The 19,603-nt window shown below is 53.8% G+C and overlaps 3 protein-coding genes across 16 annotated transcripts; 2 read left to right on the top strand and 1 right to left on the bottom strand.

Annotated features, from left to right (window-relative positions):
• The first annotated feature begins 549 nt into the window (after window positions 1-549).
• Window positions 550-3,137, top strand: C10H6orf47 (chromosome 10 C6orf47 homolog). Its single transcript, XM_022566266.3, has one exon. The coding sequence runs from the start codon at window positions 1,479-1,481 to the stop codon at window positions 2,370-2,372; it is 894 nt and encodes a 297-aa protein (XP_022421974.1). The 5' UTR covers window positions 550-1,478; the 3' UTR covers window positions 2,373-3,137.
• A 120-nt stretch (window positions 3,138-3,257) lies between these two features.
• APOM (apolipoprotein M) lies at window positions 3,258-7,646 on the bottom strand. 3 transcript variants are annotated; one of them, XM_022566267.3, is made up of 7 exons: window positions 6,621-7,637; window positions 5,174-5,718; window positions 4,639-4,793; window positions 4,276-4,349; window positions 4,084-4,182; window positions 3,807-3,905; window positions 3,258-3,400 (listed from the first exon to the last, which is right to left on the bottom strand). In XM_022566267.3, the coding sequence occupies exons 2-7, from the start codon at window positions 5,285-5,287 to the stop codon at window positions 3,375-3,377; spliced, it is 567 nt and encodes a 188-aa protein (XP_022421975.1). In that variant the 5' UTR covers window positions 5,288-5,718; window positions 6,621-7,637; the 3' UTR covers window positions 3,258-3,374. The 3 variants fall into 3 exon arrangements, with proteins under 3 accessions (XP_022421975.1, XP_089774704.1, XP_089774705.1); XM_089918578.1 differs by having other exon boundaries at window positions 3,258-3,905; window positions 6,621-7,646; XM_089918579.1 differs by having other exon boundaries at window positions 3,258-3,905; window positions 5,473-5,718; window positions 6,621-7,632.
• BAG6 (BAG cochaperone 6) lies at window positions 7,640-18,614 on the top strand. Of its 12 annotated transcripts, none has more exons than XM_022566248.3 (26): window positions 7,640-7,847; window positions 8,512-8,632; window positions 9,666-9,783; window positions 9,897-10,093; window positions 10,329-10,382; window positions 10,543-10,617; window positions 11,232-11,470; window positions 11,982-12,111; window positions 12,599-12,796; window positions 13,014-13,266; window positions 13,620-13,697; window positions 13,809-13,916; window positions 14,039-14,151; window positions 14,260-14,347; window positions 14,553-14,836; window positions 15,238-15,535; window positions 15,686-15,855; window positions 16,051-16,104; window positions 16,216-16,318; window positions 16,410-16,534; window positions 16,714-16,860; window positions 16,961-17,020; window positions 17,131-17,274; window positions 17,357-17,464; window positions 17,992-18,138; window positions 18,430-18,614. In XM_022566248.3, the coding sequence occupies exons 2-26, from the start codon at window positions 8,525-8,527 to the stop codon at window positions 18,523-18,525; spliced, it is 3,495 nt and encodes a 1,164-aa protein (XP_022421956.1). In that variant the 5' UTR covers window positions 7,640-7,847; window positions 8,512-8,524; the 3' UTR covers window positions 18,526-18,614. The 12 variants fall into 12 exon arrangements, with proteins under 12 accessions (XP_022421956.1, XP_022421954.1, XP_022421959.1 ...); XM_022566246.3 differs by having other exon boundaries at window positions 7,640-7,874; XM_022566247.3 differs by lacking the exon at window positions 7,640-7,847 and adding an exon at window positions 7,902-8,033.
• Window positions 18,615-19,603: the final 989 nt, after the last annotated feature.

The following is a 19,603-nucleotide window of genomic DNA, read 5'->3' as shown; positions in this document are numbered from 1 at the left end:
GTGATGAGAGTGGGTAGGGTCTTGCAGGAAGAGGCCAGTGTGATAGGAGGGCCTAAGATTATGCAGCCTGTAGGCTATTAGCTGAAACTGGGACCAGAACTCTGGCCTCCCAAATATATACTTTAAGCCAAGGTTCTTCATTTTGATACCTGAAAACTCCTGAGGGCAGGAAGCACATCCTATTTGTCTACACTTGTCCTTCCCACACTTCCTCTCCCGCTCCTCCCTTGTGCTGCTCATACTAGGTGCCAGGCACATGAAGCGCTCACTGTCGTCAAATCCAAGGGGTAAAATACGTGCATGGAGGAGCAAGGAAGGGCTACTCAAGTCCCAAGCCTCCTCTCAGCTTTCTTTTCCGGAAAATCCTTTCATGAAATCATAAACAAAAAAAGGGGACTAAAGGGGGCGGGCGAGTTTAAGGGAACACTGGCGTCACGGGGGCTCTAGACGACGAAAAGGGAAAGCTGGGTTTACATTCAGGCGTTGGGTCCCCGTGATCTTGACTCTGCGCCCCGCGGTACGGCCAGGTGCGCACTGATGGCGCGCACAAGCAGCGCGGGCGCGGGGCGGTGGTGGATTGGCAGGGTCCGCCCCGCGAGCTGCGGGCTCCGCCTCCGCCTGTCCCTCTAGTCCCGGTGCAGCTGCTTCCGGGCTCTGCGGCTCCGGGCGGATCCGCGAGGCCGCGGCCCGGACACTGGGCCCGGGAGGGGCTGCAGCGCCTGGACGCCTGGCTCCCCAGGCAGGCCCGCGTTTTGGCTCGCAACCGGGATCTCTGAGGACATCTGCGGCCTGACCTCGCGGAGACCGAGTCTCAGCTGCGTGCTCAGGGGCCGGTGGGGCCACTTTATAGGGTTCATAGCCCTCTGAATCAAGGGACGAACGTTGCTGGCTGGAGTTTGCCGGATACCTCTTCCCTCACTCACCTAACAAGAGACTTCTTCCTGAGCTGCCTTAGGGCAGCAGTTCAGGACTCTCCCGCTCCGGAGCACCTAGGACCCAGGGCCACCTTCCTTCCTTCCTTCCTTCCTTCTTGGATGAACCTTCTTGGATGAACCTCCTCCCCAGTTGCTGGGGCACCTTGGGGCGTAGGCTTGGTGAGTGAAACTTGGGGTGCTGCCTGCTGGGAAAGAAACCTGGAAAACAGGGAGGACACTGTGGGGGTGACCCAGGCTTTGTCAGATCCTGAGACTTTTGCAATCTTGTGTGCTGGGTGGTGGTGGTGAATGAACTTGGATGTGCCTTCCTTTACCTCAAAACTGTAAAGGAAACAAGCCGCTTGACACACTTGAGGCTGCATGACCATCCAGGGAAGTGGGGAGCCACTTCTGAATTCAGAGTAGGACTCACCAGCAGATACCTGTTCTTCTGAGCCTGAACAGACTGTGGCTTCTGAGGAAACCCTCAGCCCCCAAACCTGAGAGTCTAAGCAGTGCCAGGAAGCAGCCCCAGAATTTGGGGGCTCATTACACACCCCAACCATGTTCTTGCGACAGCTTGGTGGCTGGCTACCTCGCCCCTGGGGCCGCTGGAAATCAACGAGGCCTGACCTGCCCGCCCCAGAACCCAGACGGATGGACAGCTCCTCTGAGAATTCAGGGAGTGACTGGGACAGTGCCCCAGAAACCATGGGAGATCTGGGGCCTCCCAAGACCAAGGACTCAGGTGCACAGAGGAGCTCTGGGGCTGCTCCAGAACCAAGCAGGGAGTCCCAAGTTGAGCAACTGGGGTGCAAAAAAATGGATTCTCTCAAGTGGGACGAGACTGTCTCTAGCACTCAAGAGTCTGGGAGATTGGAGGCTGGAAAGACCATTCTCAAACTAGGATGGGATCCTGTGGACTCAGGTGGCACCAAGAAGCCTGGTGTGTCCCCTGAAGAGGGACTGAGCCCCCCTGGGCCTGAAGCCCCAGCGGAGAAGCCTGGCCAGTGTCAGAAGCTGCTGGGCTGGCTGCGGGGGGAAACAGGTGGGGGAGCAGGGGCTCCCTACCAGTACCTGGGGGACCCAGAGGAGTGCCTGCAGATCTCCACCAACCTGACCCTGCACCTGCTGGAGCTCCTGGCCTCAGCCCTGCTAGGGCTGTGCTCAAGGCCCTTGCGGGCAGCCTTGGACGCGTTGGGCCTGCGTGGACCGCTGGGCCTCTGGCTGCATGGGCTACTGTCCTTCCTGGCTGCCCTGCATGGGCTCCATGCCGTGCTGAGCCTACTTACCGCTCACCCCCTGCACTTTGCCTGCCTCTTTGGTCTTCTACAGGCCCTGGTGCTGGCTGTCAGCCTCCGGGAGCCCAGTGGGGATGGGGAGGCCACTGACTTGGAGGGCGAGAAGTTGGGGAGGGAGGGTGAGGAGCAGAGGGGAGACCCAGGAAAGAGGCTGTGACCACGGGGTGGGGTGTGGCCCAGCGTCCCACCCTCAGTGGGTTGGGAGCAAGGGTGAAGATAGTGTGGGGGCACGATCCACATTGTAAGCACAGGGACCTCAGGGATGGGGCAGAAACCCCAGAGTATGAGGGCACAGAGGCCCTGCCCCCCTTCACACACAGGAGAGCTGTTTAGGGTGTCTGTGTTTACGGACAGTGGGGGCATTGGCCTTGAATTCACCAGCTGTTGTTAATTTTTGCTTTTACATTTCTCCCACTTCCAGTTTTTTTTTTTCCCACCTCCGCTTTTTAAAAACCAAAAAAAAAAAAAAAAAAAAAAAAAAAGTGTGGTGGTGGAGAATAAAGACTAAAGGGTCTTCTCTACCTTTCAAAACTCTCCAGGGGTGGAGGAGACTAGAGGCAAGACAGACAGACCTCTGGGTGGGGTAAGAGGGTGGTTGAGAGACTCAATGGATCCTGTGGATCCTGTGATCTGTGCTATCTGGGAAAGAGTGGCACTGCTAGGTGGGTGGATTAGGGGGTCTGGATGGAGTTCCCACAGGTGATGGGGAGCCTGCAGGGGGGATCTGGGTGTTCCTAGGAGCCAGAGGGAGTGGGGATGGTGCTGGCAGTGTTGGCAGGAGGGCCAGCTCAGAAGGGCTGGCAGCTCATAGGAAGTATGGGGAGCACTGGAGTTTGCAGACCCCACTGGGGGGTTGGCTTTGCTCACTCAGCAATAAATGTGTCACACCAAATCCTAAATACACCACTAAAATTGAGAGTTACTGTCACTCAGTGTCCTTCCTGACGCCGTCCAGCTGGGGGCTTAGGTGGTAGAAGGTCCAGAGGGAGTACTGAAATGGGGGGAGTGGGACTGATGTTGGGAGACAAACCCCCAAATGAGATGAGGATTGAAAAATCATCTTTATTCTTGAAAGGGAGTTAAGAGTCTCCAGCTTCTCCGCCCACCACAATCTCAGTTCCTACTGTATCCATCTGGGGGGCACAGATGAAGCCACAGGTCAGTTACTGGACAGCTCACAGGTCTCTGGTGGGAGGAGGGAGAAAAAAAGAGGATGAAAAGAAAGGAGACCCAGGGAGAGAGGCAAGGTTGATGGTAATGGGATGAGGAAGAATGTACTCCCTCATTCCCCCATGTCAGAGAAGGGGTCTCTGAGGGCTTTTTTCCCTACAGACCTCTGCCCCCTGTCTGACCCTCTGCCCCTTTTATCCACTGCAAACTCAGAAACCTCTCTTGAGTATCCCAGAGCCCATCCTGGCTCCCTGTGGTGCCATTGCAGTCTGTGACACAAATGGAAGTGTCAACACAGCCAATGTGATGATGTCGGCCTTTGGCCATGCCCTCTGGTGACATCACTTGAGTCCCTTTCATCCAGCACTCACAGAAGACTTGGTGAGTCCTAGTTGTTTTCTGTGGGACTCTGCCCCCTCACCTTGATTCCTGGGAGTCAGTAAGAAGGCCTTAAAGTCGAGGCAGGAGGTCAGGGACTGGAATTCCTCCACACAATTCTCGGGAGGGTGTGGTGAGCGATCTGGAAGAGCAAGGCAAGGCCCGTGAAAGCCCGTGCTTCTCAGCACCGCCCCTGCTGAGGCCCTCACGGAAGCACACAGCCCTTCCTGAGATGATGTCACGGAGCCCAGAGAAAGGGGCTCTCTTGCCCCCCGGCTCCCGCTTCCCCCCAGCGCTTCCTGCCTGGCACCCTCACTCACTGTAGAGGAGGAAGCGCTGGTAACCCTGGCCTGTCTCTTTCAGCATGATTCCGCCTGGGCATGCGCTGGAGAAGAGCTTGGTCTTCATGTCAGGGCGGCCTGTCAGGGTGGGTGGGGCAAGTGTGAGGACTGAGGTACAGAAGCAAGCAAGCCCAGGGGGCTTGAGGAGAGTGAGGGCTGGAGAGAACCAACCTTCGGTTCTGAGATCTGTGCTCCCCTCAGACAGGTGGTAGATCCATTTCCGGGGCGCACAGAGCCCATTTTTCCTGCAGAGGTGGTGGTGACAAGGAAGAAAGACTGAGTGACACCTCAACCGGTCAGTACCAGCCTCTATTTACTTCATCTTATTCCCTCTTGAAGCCTGGCTCCCCTTGGGTTTCAAGCTACCAAGGGATGATTAGGTCGCTATCTCTCCGGAGGGAAACTAATAGAGCTGTTGAACTCAAGTGGACCAAGAATAATGGATACGCCAAAGAGCCCAGCTCTTTGTGGGTGGGTGCTCACACTTTAGGCAGAGACTGTACCTACTGCTGCCTCTGCCTCCTCACCACTCACGTGCGGATGGTAGCTCGAAGCTGGAGCTGCATGGGGGCAGAGCCCACGGCCATGTTGAAGACAATGTTGTCCACAGGGTCAAAAGTCGCCAACTCCTCCTTGGTGGGAGCTGCCCCTGCGATAAAGTACCACCGGCCCAGATGGGGCTCTGGGAACTGGAGAGACAACGAGGGGAGCAGAAGAAGGTGGGTCTCACTACAGAATCCATCCGACCTCTTCATCAGTCAGAATGACAATGCTTAGGGGTGAAGGTGTTGCTGCCTTTTTCCAACTGAGGGTTGGATCCATGACAAGGAGTCATTAAATGACTTTTCCTCTTTGTCCCTCCTCAGTAAACCCCACCTCCCAATTCTACATGTCTTCACATTGATGGCCACAGTACTAATATTTTTTTTACTTCTTGCTTTCATCATCACAACACCCACACCCTCTTCCTCCCTTCCTTTCCCAGTGTGGCTTTTTGGTCATCCTAGGCCACTTCTCAAGGGCCCCCAACCCCCAACCCGGCAAAGCTTCCCACATTCTCAGTCCATACCTCTTTCCCATCTAGTCCTTCAGTTGTCAGCTGACTGTGCTCAGGGCACTGGTAGATGGAGTTAAGGAGAATGCCATAGAGGTAGAGTAGAGCTGCCCAAATTTGGTGGAACATCTTCAGGCAGGAGGGAGCTGGGGGTCTGCGTGGAGTGGCTAGTGCCTTAACTGCTCTCCCCCTTGCCTCGTGGACTGGCTGCTCAGTCCGCTCTGCTTCCAGCCCCCTTGCCTCGACCCTTGACCCTTTCACCTGCTAATGAGTAACTTCAACCTTGTTTTCCAACCCAAGCCTGGATTACTTACTGTGTTTGGGACTTCCTCCCCATCTTCTAAATGCAACTCCTCCACAATACATCCTGGCATGTCCAGGGTCTCCCAGGAATTAAGAGAGCTGAGCCCTCCAGGTAGGCCTGTGGTCTTTCAACCCATATCTGAGCTGGGATATCTGCTGTGCTGTGCAGCACTGAAGAGAAGTGGATTGATTCTTTCACTCGCTCACTTAGCAAACTGGTTTTGAGTTCCAGCTGTTGGTCAGGAACTGGCTAAGCCCTGGGAACATAACAATGAATAAGACACAGTCCCTGGCCTTGAAGAAGTCAGTCTACAGAAAACTAGCTGTATAAACAAATCATTGCAGTACAACCTGGTAAGTGCTTTAGAACAGGTATGAACCAGGTGCTGGAGCATGGTGGATGGGAGGCTTTCTCTCTGAAGCTGTTAATTGGGGAAACTATATGTACACCCCCCAGAAAAGTTTGCTGACACATGAGTTCATTCACTCAATGTTTATAAGTGAGAGACTACATAATCTAGTGGTTAAAGAGAACAGACAGTGGTGTCAGGCAGAGTGGGTCCAAACCCTTAACTCTACTTATCGATCTTGGATAACTTTATTAACCTTTATGCCTGTTTTTTCATCTGTAAAATGAGCAAATCATCCATCTCATAGGACTAAAAGAGCTAATGCACATAAAGCCCATAGCAAAGGCCTGCACCGAAGTCCAAAATAAATATTCGCTATAATTAATAGTAGTGTTTGTAAAGTACTTATTAGTCTCTGGTGGGCATTAAGTTCTCAAGTAACAGAAGGTAGGGAAAGAATTGTCAAGAGGCAGTCATTGGGTAGTGAGTGCCAAGTGGGTGGAGCAGTTAATGTAATGGAAGGTGTGGAGCTTCTTTTATAAACTGTTTATAACCCACAGACTGCCATAAAGGTTTGTTCTGAGAGGTGAGGCTTGCTATGGGCTTGCAATTTAGTTAAAAGAATAAACTTTGGATGATGTGTATATGAGGGTTCATTATTACTGTTTTGGGATAATGTTTGACATTTTTAATAAAAAAAACTAAGATACAAGTTATTGTGGCAGTAAAGTAGAAGTGATTGACCCAAGGGAGTCTGGTAGGCCTGAATTTGTCAGTTCTGCCACTGACATTCGCCTAGGTGTACTCACCTGTAAAGTGGGTGTAATAGTTATCTCAGATGTTGAAAGCCTTTTAAATATGACAGTACGTGAAACCCTCAGCAAACTGGCTGGCACAAACTAGGGGCTCATGTACAGGTGCTTACTAGAACTCTTAATTGAAACAGTACTGGGACTTAGGTATAAACTACGAATCCCAGAAAGGATGGGCACCAGAGGCAGGCACACTGGCAGCAACGGATCTGGCTGGAGTGGCAGCACCGCGGGGCCCAGGCCCCTGCCCGAGGGGCTGGGGGAGAAGAGGACAGAAGGACGATAATCTCCCCGGGCCGGAAGGGGGGAGAAGAGGACAGAAGGACGATAATCTCCCCGGACCTCCGGCCCGCAGAAGCCCTTAGGCGGCCCTTTCAATTCCCCAGGGTCAGAGCCTTGTGTTTCGGTCCAGTGTAACTCTATTTGCTCCCAATTCCCAAACTCGGAGGCGTCCTTTTTTAGACAAAAGTCCTGAAAGGCAGTAGTAAATCCTTAGCTTCTCCAAAACATGGCGTGTCCCCTCGGCCGCACACCGCCGGGGAAGAACATGGCGCCACAAAACGCCCACCGGGCAAAACCGAGGTCAAACCCAACGACGCCACCGCACGCAAATCAGCTCGAAAGCCACCTCCAACCGCCTATGGAAAGGGTGACTTCCGGAAGCGCCGAAAGAGAGGCGCAACGAGGACGATGGTAAGAGGAAGACAGTATTCTAGGTGGCCAGGACAGGGCCGCCTCAAATTCTCTGCCGGCCAAGATTTTAACATAGATTAGCGAGGCACAATCCCCAGTCTCCAAACTCCAAGATCCATATAACTGTTCAAAGCCGCTCTCGAGGCAGTCGAAGAGTCCCACCTGATAATTTTTTTTCAGGCATTTATAGGGGCCACCACAACCCCCTACTGCTTAAACGCGCGTACGTAACAAATGGACAGCGCCGGCGGGGGTGGGGAGATGCCTAAGTGTGTACGCATGCGTAGTGCGACGCACGCAAGCGCAGTACGGTCCCCCGGGCGACGGCGGCGGCGGCGGCGGCTCTTCGGGGTGCTCGGCTCCCTCCCATCTAGGCCGGCCCCGGCCCGTTTAGCCCCCAGGAACCCACTATTTGGGGCTGCGGACTTTCTCGTCGTGCCCCACAAAAGTAAAGCTTGGGGACCTGGGGGGAGCCGGAAGTACCGCCTCGCGATCCCCAAATACTGTCGGAAACGGAAGTGGCCATCGGAGGCAGGTTGGGGGAGGCCGGAAGTGACGGTACAGTGGGGAAGTCGGGGGCGGAGCTGCGGGGTTGTGGGGTGTGTGTGTGTTTGGTGTGTGTGGGGGTGTGTTTGGTCTGTGTTGGTTGCGTCGCTCTGCTAGAGCACCGAGGGTAGGTGGAAGAGGGAGGCAGTCAGCTAGCAGAGCTGGCCCACCGTGAGTGTCCGTCATTTCGGGTCTTTGGCGACTTAGGCGGGTTCGATGGGCGTGGCGTGGCGCGCGTGCGCGAAACCACTTTCTCCGCAGAGTCTGGCGCGACCCTCGGTCTCTCGTTGTCCCAGGGTTTGCCGACTTCTCGGGCCCTTGTCTTATCGCGACCAGTGATGACACTGGTCTTGTGTTTCCTTCCTTCTCTGCTTCCTAGTCCGACTGGCCCTCCCTTATTGTGATTGGCATCGTGGAGGCCCTCCCACCTGCCGTTCTCCAGATCCCTGTGCCGTCGATCTCTTGCCCTTTGTGTTTCTCTCCCTGTGCCCCGGAATCTGAAGGGGAATGGGGGAGGGTGTGAGTGTGTGTGCCTGTGTGAGAGAAACTCTTTAGGTATTGGGGCGGAGTCTCGGGCCGGGGAGGCTTCCGGGTATATAAAAATCTGCTCTGGGCGACAGCGGACCTCCCTCATAACATTCTTCCTTAGAGAGCTGTCGGCCATGGAGCCCAATGATAGTACCAGTACCACTATGGAGGAACCTGACAGCCTGGAGGTGCTGGTGAAGACCCTGGACTCTCAGACCCGGACCTTTATTGTGGGGGCCCAGGTGAGACCCCAGTACTTCTGGGAGACACCCATTAACTCTTCCTCTTATAGGTTCCTTATTCTGAGAGAAGAGCCTAATTTTCTGGTTTTCACATTTTCCTTCATTGATTCCTTTGTTCATATTGTAGCTAGAACATTTTCTGATGTTTCCTCTTTGGTTTTTGTTGGGGAAGGCAGATTTTCTTTTGCCTTACTCCACCTGGATAAAAGTCAGTGCAGAGAGAAAGAAGGAAGGAGGAGTCTGTATTCCAACATCATAGATGAACCCCAGCCCAAAGGGAGAGACACGGCTCCTGCCTTTGGGAAAGGAAAGAGAACACACAGACCTAAAATACAAATGTGTCTTAAAAACAAAAACTGGTGACATCTGTACTGTGTATTTAAAGGATAGAAATCAGATCCTGTAATGCTCATAATGCAGGTAGAGCTCTAATAGACAAAATTTTGAGGTGGTTAATTTATAGTTTTAAAACACGGTGTTACATGTATTTAAGGAAACCGTATAGGCTTGTGTGGTTAGGTGTATGTAAACAGCTTGGTACTCCTTAAGAGTCAGTTGTCTAGTTAGGAAAAATGTTTTTCTGGCTTGCCCCTTTTTCTTTCTTTTTGCTTGAGTCTGCTTTCCTTAATCTGATTTTCTGCTCCATCTTCTTTGTCACTGCTTTTATCTTTGAGATTACAGTATTGGTATCGTTCTGTGTTTGGGGAGGGGTCACCGGTATCTTTAGACACACACATTCCTTTGGGAGCCAGGCAGAGAAGGAGAGAAAAGAATGTCAGTTGACTTTTCTGTTTTTCAACCTTGTAGTTTTGTCCTAGGTTTATAATCTGAAGTTCCTTATGTTTATTGTATGTATATTGACAGGTGTTGCCTTAGTTCAAGGCTTTGCACAATAATTACCTCACGATTAAGACAGGCAGGTAGTGATTTTATGATGGGATGGTTTTTACCCCTCACAAGTCGGTTGTCCCTCTGCTGTCCTTCCTTTTTCTTCCATTCCCTGATTCCTATTTATGTCTCGTCTTCCTTACAGATGAATGTAAAGGAGTTTAAGGAGCACATTGCTGCTTCTGTCAGCATCCCCTCTGAGAAACAGCGGCTTATCTATCAGGGGCGAGTTCTGCAGGATGATAAGAAGCTCCAGGAATACAGTAAGGGGGTGGGGGAGGCAGTTCAGAGCTGCTGCTGCTGTTCAGAGGGATGAGCTGAGGCCGTGGGTTTACCTGATCGTACAATGTTTCGGTGTATGTCTTTTTTTCTGCAGATGTTGGGGGAAAGGTTATCCACCTTGTGGAACGGGCTCCTCCTCAGACTCAGCTCCCTTCTGGAGCGTCTTCTGGAACAGGGTCTGCCTCAGCCACCCATGGTGGGGGACCCCCACCTGGTACTCGGGGGCCTGGGGCCTCTGTTCATGACCGGAATGCCAACAGCTATGTCATGGTTGGAACCTTCAATCTTCCTGTAAGCTTGTGTTTCACATGGGAGGGTTTTTCTGGGGGTAGTTTTGGTTGTGGTAGCAGTCAAGAGCTTATAAGACAGGCGTCTCAGTCTTTAATTGGGTTTGGAGGGCCCTGTAGTCTGATGATGGCCTCAGTGTTTGAAGAGATAGGGGGTGGGGCTCCAGAGAATCAGTTGGAAGTGCGGGGGCCTTAGTATTTGACTTCTCCCAGAACAACTTCCCTTACCCTTTCCCCAGAGTGACGGCTCTGCTGTGGATGTTCACATCAACATGGAACAGGCCCCGATTCAGGTATCACGAGGCCTGGGAGGGTCAGGGAAGGGGATCTGGGAGAAGGAGGCCATGAAGTGGGGGCGGATCTGGCTGAGGAGATGGCTGGGACCTGGTTTAATAGGTGGTGGAGCTTGTGGCTTATCTCAGACCTGTCCTGATCTTCTCTCTCCTGTTGTAGAGTGAGCCCCGAGTAAGGCTGGTGATGGCTCAGCACATGATCAGGGATATACAAACCTTACTATCCCGGATGGAGGTGAGTGGGCAGGGCTGGCTAGGGTCTGTCTGTCTCACTGCATCCTCCCTACCCCTTTTCTCTCAGCTTAGGGGTGGGGGCATGACTGGCCACATTCACTGGATTCTCCCCTCCTAATCTAGTCTCTTTGCAGTCTTCGTTCTTTCGGGAAGAAAAAGTATCTTTGTGAGGCTGTTTCATCCCTGCCAATTCTCTAAGTCCCGGGTATCTGGGCAGTTTGTTGCAGACTTGTCAGATGATTCTCATGGCATGTTTTTTCAGTTAAATACGGATTCCATGCTTTTCTATTCCTCGCTTATCATATTTGATACTGGGATGGCCTAATTTTTTTAGTTTGCTTTTGCAACCAGTGGCCTTTCCTTCTTTTCTCTTGGAGGTTAGGAAACCACAGGCCATACTTTCTGTTAGTAATTTGTTTGCAAGCATCATAGGTATTCATCACGCATCTAACTTGTGTAAGTCTTAGGGAGTTGCTAGGGAGTCAGGTGTAGATGCAGAGCCCTGCCTTCAGGGAGCCAAGTTAGCGCATTCTCCACTCAGTCTGCTTTGACCTGAGTAATTTTATGCTGCTGTCTCATCTTGTCTTTGGTGTCCTGACTCTTCCCCACCTTCAGTGCCGAGGGGGACCCCAAGCCCAGCAGAGTCAGGCACCCCCACAGACACCAGCTGTGGCCTCGGAGCCAGTAGCCTTGAGCTCTCCAACATCAGAACCGGTCGAAAGTGAAGTGCCTCCTCGGGAGCCCATGGAGGCAGAAGAGGTGGAGGAGCGTGCCCCTGCCCAGAGCCCGGAGCTCTCCCCTTCTGGCCCAGCCCCAGCAGGCCCAACACCTGCCCCAGACACAAACGCACCCAAGTGAGAGATGGAGGGAACCTTTTGGGGTAGGAGTGGGTTGGGGATTCTAAGTGAAGTATGAGGACCAGGGAAGGTCTGATGGGAGAGGAAGGATTGCTTAGGGGTTATACCTGTAGAGTTAGTGTTGAGGGGCAGGGAGGGGCTCCAGTGTAGGTAAATGGGGTTAGGCCTGGCCGCTGAGCCGGAAGCACTGGTCTCCCTGGGGCAAGGAAATCCAAGTGGTGCTTCCTGAGCCTGATCGAGATTCTCTCCTGAGTCCACACAGGCCCCGTCTGTTTTTTAGGGTTAGTGTTTTGCCATTGTAGGTACAGGATTGTATGGTGGGGAGGGTGGAAGCAGTTTATTTTCCTCTTCCCATCTTCCCCTGGGTGAGGTTAAAGAACGGAAGCTCTGCTAGTTCAGGAAGGGATTGGGCCAGGGGTCTGGGAGGCCAGGAAGAGGTAGGGCAGATATGGTGAGGTTGGGAATCTGAGGGAAGCCTTGGCTCACTGCCCCTTGGGGTTGCCCACAGCCATCCTTCCCCTGCGGAGTATGTCGAGGTGCTTCAGGAGCTACAGCGGCTTGAGAGCCGCCTCCAGCCCTTCCTGCAGCGCTACTATGAGGTTCTGGGCGCCGCCGCCACTACAGACTACAATAACAATGTGAGCCCGCCCACCCCCTTGCCCAGTACTCCCCAGTGGGGCAGGGAGAAATGCAGATCACCCCTTCCCCCCGCAGAAGGCACTGCCTTCGACAGAATAGCTGCCCTTTAGATTTGGAAGGAAGTGATCTTTTCCTCCGTGACAGAGAAGGAGGATCTTTTTCTCCCTGACATCTTTATGATGGCCACTGTCACTGTCCTCGCACCCTCTTGATCCCCTCAGTGAGTTATTTAGGAAGTTTATAAAGTAAGGGAGATTAGCAGGTGATAACTGATTCATTGTAAGGCTTATTTTATCAGGAAACTGTTAACGTGTATAAAACAATTTACTTGCAAAGATGTGGTCTACACAGAAGCTTCTAAGCACGTACTTGAAGACGTAGAGGACGTGAGAACGTGATAATTTCAAGAAGGTGCTGTTTTTGTTAGCGAGGTGGATTCTAGCCTAATGTTTTCCGCCTTTCTGTGTTTGGCCCCGGGGAGTACAGCAAGAGGGCCGGGAAGAGGACCAGCGCTTGATCAACTTGGTGGGGGAGAGCCTGCGGCTGCTGGGCAACACCTTTGTGGCGTTGTCTGACCTGCGTTGCAATCTGGCGTGTGCGCCGCCGCGTCACCTGCATGTGGTCCGGCCCATGTCTCACTACACCACCCCCATGGTGCTCCAGCAGGCAGCCATCCCCATCCAGGTGGGTCAGGGGAGTCTGGCCTGAGGGAGAATGGAGGGCTGTCAGTGGAACGATCCAGCATAGCTATTGGGCTCAAAAGAGGTTAGAAGGGGAGCATACTTTGGAAACGTGGTGACGCACGATGAAGGAGCCTTTAGAAGTACAGTGTGTCATGGGATGCTCTGGGTTAGGCTCTGGTGTTTTTCTCACTTCTGCCCCATCCATCTCTATCGTCCAGATCAACGTGGGGACCACTGTGACCATGACGGGGAATGGGACCCGGCCCCCCCCGACTCCCAGTGCAGAGGCACCTCCCCCTGGTCCTGGGCAGGCCTCGTCCTTGGCCCCCTCTTCTACCACTGTCGAGTCTTTGACTGAGGGGGCTCCCCCGCCAGGACCGGCTCCCCCACCGACCGCCAGCCACCCAAGGGTCATCCGGATTTCCCACCAGAGCGTGGAACCCGTGGTTATGATGCACATGAACATTCAAGGTGAGTTAGGAACAGTCGCTGGCAGAGAAGAGCAGCGCGATGTGGGAGGTGGGGTTGGCGCTGAGGTGTGAGGGCGCCAGGGTGGGGAAGGGGAGGCCAGGGCCGATGGCGGTGGCAGGGGGATCGAGCAGAAGCTCTTCTGGTTGGTGTGGGAGGGGAGGGGCAGGAAGAACTACTTGTCCTCAGAGAGCTGTTTGCATGGTGAAGGGAGTGTCTCCTCCTTGGCTAGATGGAGTGAAAGGCAGGCTTTGTGGTCGGGGGAGTGGAAGCCTGAAGCGCGCCGATCTCAGGAGGATACAGTCAGGCCTTGGCCCCGCCTGTCTCAGGACCACTCTCTCTGTCTCCTTGCCCAGATTCTGGCACACAGCCCGGTGGAGTTCCGAGTGCTCCCACTGGCCCCCTAGGACCCCCTGGTCATGGCCAGACCCTGGGTAAGAGTGAGGGCATCAGAGCAGGCTGAGCTCTGGGTAGAGAAGGGGTAGGGCCAAGTGGGTGGGTTGAAGGGGGTCCAGGTTCAAGGTTACATCAGACCCACCCCCCAGGCTCCACCCACATCCAGCTGCCCTCCCTGCCCCCTGAGTTCATGCACGCCGTCGCCCACCAGATCACACATCAGGCCATGGTGGCAGCTGTTGCCTCCGCGGCCGCAGGTAATGACCTAAAAGGGGAAGCCTGGGAGGTGGGGCCTGGACCACGGTGGTGGGCATCATCCACTGGCAGGCTGGGGCCCGGCCCTCAGCCCTCTTTGGTTTCTCCCCTCTGCCACCCACAGGACAGCAGGTGCCAGGCTTCCCGACAGCTCCCACCCGGGTGGTGATTGCCCGGCCCACCCCGCCCCAGGCTCGGCCTTCCCATCCTGGGGGGCCCCCAGTCTCGGGGGCTCTGGTGAGTAGGGGTGGGGGAGTTCCATTGGGGATGAGTGTGGGGAGAAAATTCTATGGTGGGGCATGGAGAGGCCAAGACTGAAAGCCTGCCTTTCTCCTCTCCCCTCAGCCGGGCGCTGGTCTGGGTACCAACGCCTCTTTAGCCCAGATGGTGAGTGGCCTCGTGGGGCAGCTTCTTATGCAGCCTGTTCTTGTGGGTGAGTACTTGTTCTTCCCCACTTCAAACTGAAGAGGTTTCCCTGGCTCTGAAGGCTGATGCTCCCTTCCCGGACTCCTCACTGGCACTTCCCAGTTCTCTCCATATTCCTTTGTTCTTGCTTTCCTACTGGGAAGACCAGAATGGAGATGCTGTGGGGTCTTGATTTTCTTGAGATTTCAACTTTCCTCTTTTGGCCCCTATAGCTCAGGGGACCCCAGGAATGGCTCCACCTCCAGCCCCTGCCACTGCGTCAGCCAGTGCCGGCACCACCAACACAGCTACCACAGCTGGCCCTGCCCCCGGGGGGCCTGCCCAGCCTCCACCTCCTCAACCCTCCGCCTCTGATCTTCAGTTCTCTCAGCTCCTGGGGAACCTGCTGGGGCCTGCAGGGCCAGGGGCTGGAGGGCCTGGCATGGCTTCTCCCACCATTACTGTGGCGATGCCTGGTGTCCCTGCCTTTCTCCAGGGCATGACTGACTTCTTGCAGGTGAGTGGCTGGCTTGCTCCTCACTTCACCCTTCCTATTCCTGGGCCCAGCCAGGCACTGGAGTCTTGTTGCCATTATATTGCCACTTGGAAGGAAACTTGGGAATTTATTGACTCTGAATCCTCCATTTTGGAGATGAGGAAAACAGGGCTTGGAGAGAGAAGCATAGTAATTTGGGTCACTGCTTTCTGACCTAACTCAATCAGAGGGAGAGAGGTAACTCTCAACCTGACTCTACTCTGGAGAAGCTACAGTGTGTATTCTGCTTTAAGGTGCAAAGACTGGAATAGAGCTCCACGTCTTCCAGACCCCTGTTGATTTGTGCCTTCCTGATGCCCTTTTATGCCCTTGTCCCCATTCTCACTTTGTCTTCTGTTCTTCCTTCCTTCTCTGTGGGGCAGGCGACACAAACAGCTGCTCCACCACCTCCGCCACCTCCGCCCCCACCCCCGCCTCCGGCCCCAGAACAGCAGACGGTGCCTCCACCAGGGTCCCCCTCTGGTGGCGCAGGGAGTCCTGGAGGCCTGGGTCCTGAGAGCCTGCCGCTGGAGTTTTTCACCTCGGTGGTGCAGGGTGTGCTGAGTTCCCTGCTGGGCTCCCTGGGGGCTCGGGCTGGCAGCAGTGAAAGTATCGCTGCTTTCATACAACGCCTCAGTGGATCCAGCAACATCTTTGAGCCTGGGGCTGATGGGGCTCTCGGTGAGCAAATGGGGGTGCCTTGGCCTTCTCTAGGGAGGGGCAACCAGGGGACGGTAGATGGCCTTTGTTAGGGGTATTGTCAAGGTGGGGTGAGGCTGATGGGCAGGCCAGGTGGTAAAGGCCACTGCTCCCTTCTGCCCCTGTCCCTAGGATTTTTTGGGGCACTGCTCTCTCTTCTGTGCCAGAACTTCTCCATGGTGGATGTGGTGATGCTTCTCCACGGGCATTTCCAGCCACTGCAGCGGCTCCAGCCCCAGCTGCGATCTTTCTTCCACCAGCACTATCTAGGTGGCCAGGAGCCCACACCTGGTAACATCCGGGTAAATGAAGACCTTGGGCCCAGAACTCTTCTTCTCATCTTCAGTTCCTTATTCCTAACTTTGTCCGTTGCCTAAAGCTGTGACTGCCCCAGCTCAAGCCCTGGGCTTGGTTGGGGAGGAGGGGGAAGTGTCTTGAGGGGTGTGGGACTTGGTTCTAAACTTGTGCTGTTCTCTTCCCCCCACACCGCCCCCCAGATGGCAACCCACACATTGATCACGGGGCTAGAAGAATACGTGCGGGAGAGTTTTGTGAGTAACCCTTCCCCATCCCCTCCTCTCCTGGCTCTGGTCAGGATAGCCCATGGCTCCCAGTCTCTCAGGGCTTCTGATTTGGGGGTCTTTGTGTGTTTTGTCTCTCAGTCTTTGGTGCAAGTTCAGCCAGGTGTGGACATCATCCGGACAAACCTGGAATTTCTCCAAGAGCAATTTAATAGCATTGCTGCTCACGTGATGCACTGCACAGGTCAGGGGCTCGCTGGGCCCAGGTGAATGGGGCATGTTGGATGTGCAGGGCTGCTGGGTGCCAGCATTCCGTCCTTATTTCTCACCCACAGACAGTGGATTTGGGGCCCGTTTGCTAGAGCTGTGTAACCAGGGCCTGTTTGAATGCCTGGCCCTGAACCTGCACTGCTTGGGGGGACAGCAGATGGAGCTTGCTGCTGTCATCAATGGCCGAATTGTAAGCATCACCCAGTCCCAGATTCCCAGCCTTTTGTTTCCTCAGGTTTCTGTTTTCTTTGGTATCCTGCAGTTTTCTTTTCTTTTTTCTTTTTCTCAAAACTGCCATCCTTTACTGTTTGGTATCTTTCGAAAGCTGTTTGAGGGTTTTGTGTTCCAAGTCTGCTTTCTGCCCCCCAGCGTCGCATGTCTCGTGGAGTGAATCCGTCCTTGGTGAGCTGGCTCACCACTATGATGGGACTGAGGCTTCAGGTGGTACTGGAGCACATGCCTGTAGGCCCTGATGCCATTCTCAGATATGTTCGCAGGGTTGGTGATCCCCCTCAGGTAAGGGACCTGATGGGCTATGGGATCAGGGGACTCGAAGGAACTGCAGAGATCTGAGAGGGCCTTTTGTGGTGGTCTCCTTCTCTGTCCTTTTGCACAGACGCTTCCTGAGGAGCCAATGGAAATTCAGGGATCAGAGAGAACTCCCCCTGAGCCTCAGGTACCAGGGAGAGGTCGAGGAGCCAGATAATGTGGAGTGGAGGGCTGGGGCCGGAAGGGCTGGAGGCTGAGAATTCTGAAGCCTGGGTCTTCCCACTGTCTGACTGCCAGCGGGAGAATGCTTCTCCAGCCCCTGGGACAACAGCAGAAGAGGCCATGTCCCGAGGTCCGCCTCCTGCTCCTGAGGGGGGCACCCGAGACGAGCAGGATGGAGCTTCAGCCGAGACAGAACCTTGGGCAGCTGCAGTCCCCCCAGTGAGTGTCAGGAGGTGGTCCAGTGGGCTAAGGCAGGCTGAGAGTTGTGGGAATGACTATTTTCTTATCTTTTCCTCCGCAGGAATGGGTTCCTATTATCCAGCAGGACATTCACAGCCAGCGGAAGGTGAAACCGCAGCCCCCACTGAGCGATGCCTACCTCAGTGGTATGCCTGCCAAGAGACGCAAGGTTGGTTTGCCTCTTCCCTGAGGATCGCTCTTTATCCGAATTCCCCTGTTGTGCTTAGAGTCAAACTAATTAGAGCTGGAAAGAATTCTTCCTAGTTTAGTCCCCCGATTTAATTGATGAGGAAACCATTCTGGCTCAGACTTGCTCACGGTTGTTGCCCCACACTTTTATATTAGTCTGTTTGTCAGCAGTCCTTGTCATCCCTCAGTTGCCCAATCCCCATGTGACCAGGGCCCATCGTCGTTAAGGTGGGCTTCCTCTTGTGGACTAGCTAGCTGTGAATACTGGGTGGCTTGACCCGTTCTGCCCCTCTTGTTTTGAAGACCAAGTCCAGCACATTCAATGGTGTTTTTGGCCAGAGCCAAACACAATTAGGAAGGCATTTCTGCTGTCAAAATGACACATGGACTGTTTCCCTTCTCTCCGCTAGCATGGAGACTCAGTGGTTGACTCATGGAAAGGGTGAGCTGGGTGGTGACATTGGATCTGATGTTGATCCTCTTTTCCCTTTCAACCCCATCCCCCAGACGATGCAGGGTGAGGGCCCCCAGCTGCTTCTCTCAGAGGCCGTGAGCCGGGCAGCTAAGGCAGCCGGAGCTCGGCCCCTGACGAGCCCCGAGAGCCTGAGCCGGGACCTGGAGGCACCAGAGGTTCAGGAGAGCTACAGGCAGCAGGTGCCCCCACCTTGAAGCAGCATAGGGATGGTTTAGTGGGAGGGATTGGGCTAGGGTCCCTCTTCCCTGGATCCCTTCAGAGATGAACTGGTCAGTCTGGGGCTACTACTTGGTTTTAAAATGTTTTCCCCTAGGGGCATCTGGGAAGGCTCAGTGATGCCATATTGGGCTACTGGACAGTACATGGCTGGTGGGGAAATGTTAGCTCCTGAGGGATGACTTCTGTGTGCTTGCTGGGATCCTAGGGGCTGGGCCAGTACCACTCCAACCTGCTTTGCTCTCTCTCTCTAGCTCCGGGCTGATATACAAAAGCGACTGCAGGAAGACCCTAACTACAGCCCCCAGCGCTTCCCTAATGCCCACAGGGCTTTTGCTGAGGATCCCTAGCTCTTTGCTCCATGGCCCTCCATCATCAGGGGACCATTTCTCCCCTCTTCCTTCACAGTATTTAAGAAATAAAGTCAGATTTTCCTGGCTCTTTCTTTTGGTCTCTAAATTGTCTTCGTTAAGTAGTCTAAGCCCCTTAATCTTCTATGAAGTTGGTTTTATAAATTAATTCCCAGGAACCCACCTATACTAGACAGCTTTTAACATTTTACCACGAGCAGATGTGCAGTACGATGTTTTACTGTTCGTGCAGCACAACAAGTGTACAAGCCTGTTTTGAGGTCAGCCATTTTCAAGGAAAACTGTAAATGAGATGAAAGAAACCTACATGGTTTAAAGAAACCTATATCCTAGCACATGCTAGGATAGGGCTCTCAAACCACTTAATTGCCAAGCAGCTGCAGACCTGTAGTCTTGACTAGCGTGCAGTGGTACCAGTGTAACTCAACCAAGTTTGACTATGGTAGAACTGTGCTACCCAGTTCAAGGAGCCCAACCAAGTTCAAGCTCTGTGCTTGAACACATGTGACAGCTATAAAAGCACTTCCTTTCTTTGTAGACACGACCAAAGGGACATGTGGCTGCAAATTCTCTGCTGTCCCTTCCCCTTTTTAGCTAGTCTGTGCTGGGCAAATAGAACGTGGCAGAAACCTAAGGCCAGGTTGTAAGCTTTGCAGCTTCTGCCCAGACCTCTTGGAACACTGACTCAGGGAGGGACATTAAAAGGCCTTATGACTAAGGATATCTTGCCAGAGAAGCCATGCAGAGACAGTGGTTGACAACCCAATGGAGTTCTGCCTTCCAGATGTCCCACCACGGCCCCAGACATGTGAGCAAAAGCCCTATAGGACCAAGGAGCTCTCAGGTGCTGACTGACTGGTTACCAACCAACCTCACTCACTGGCACAAGATTTGCCCAAGTGGAGCCCAGCTCTAATTCCTGGCCCACAGAACTTTAAAGATACAACAGAAGTTTGTTCTGAGGTAGTTCTGTTACATCACTGAGGTAAACGGGAAATGGTTCCCTGACTGAAACCACTCTACAGATCACGTGGCACTGAACTATGACACAGGAGAT

Source organism: Delphinapterus leucas, chromosome 10 (genome assembly GCF_059928025.1).
Source record: "Delphinapterus leucas isolate spDelLeu-1000000601 "Yukka" chromosome 10, BTC_Dleu_Yukka2, whole genome shotgun sequence".
In the NCBI taxonomy this organism is placed as follows: Eukaryota; Metazoa; Chordata; class Mammalia; order Artiodactyla; family Monodontidae; genus Delphinapterus; species Delphinapterus leucas.
The sequence above is the reverse complement of the archived record's forward strand: the minus strand, read 5'-3'. Positions and strand labels throughout refer to the sequence as shown.

Bases quoted from the DNA above. Each gene is read 5' to 3' on its own strand.
- BAG6 (XM_022566248.3), top strand. From the start codon at position 8,525: ATGGAGCCCAATGATAGTACCAGTACCACTATGGAGGAACCTGACAGC. The intron at 13,698-13,808 runs GTAAGAGTGAGG...CCCACCCCCCAG, and splicing joins TGGTCATGGCCAGACCCTGG to GCTCCACCCACATCCAGCTG. The intron at 17,465-17,991 runs GTTGGTTTGCCT...CCCATCCCCCAG, and splicing joins TGCCTGCCAAGAGACGCAAG to ACGATGCAGGGTGAGGGCCC.
- APOM (XM_089918578.1), bottom strand. From the start codon at position 5,287: ATGTTCCACCAAATTTGGGCAGCTCTACTCTACCTCTATGGCATTCTC. The intron at 4,794-5,173 runs GTATGGACTGAG...TTGTCTCTCCAG, and splicing joins AAGGACTAGATGGGAAAGAG to TTCCCAGAGCCCCATCTGGG. The intron at 3,906-4,083 runs GTGAGTGAGGGT...TTGCTCTTCCAG, and splicing joins CCAGCGCTTCCTCCTCTACA to ATCGCTCACCACACCCTCCC.
- C10H6orf47 (XM_022566266.3), top strand. From the start codon at position 1,479: ATGTTCTTGCGACAGCTTGGTGGCTGGCTACCTCGCCCCTGGGGCCGC.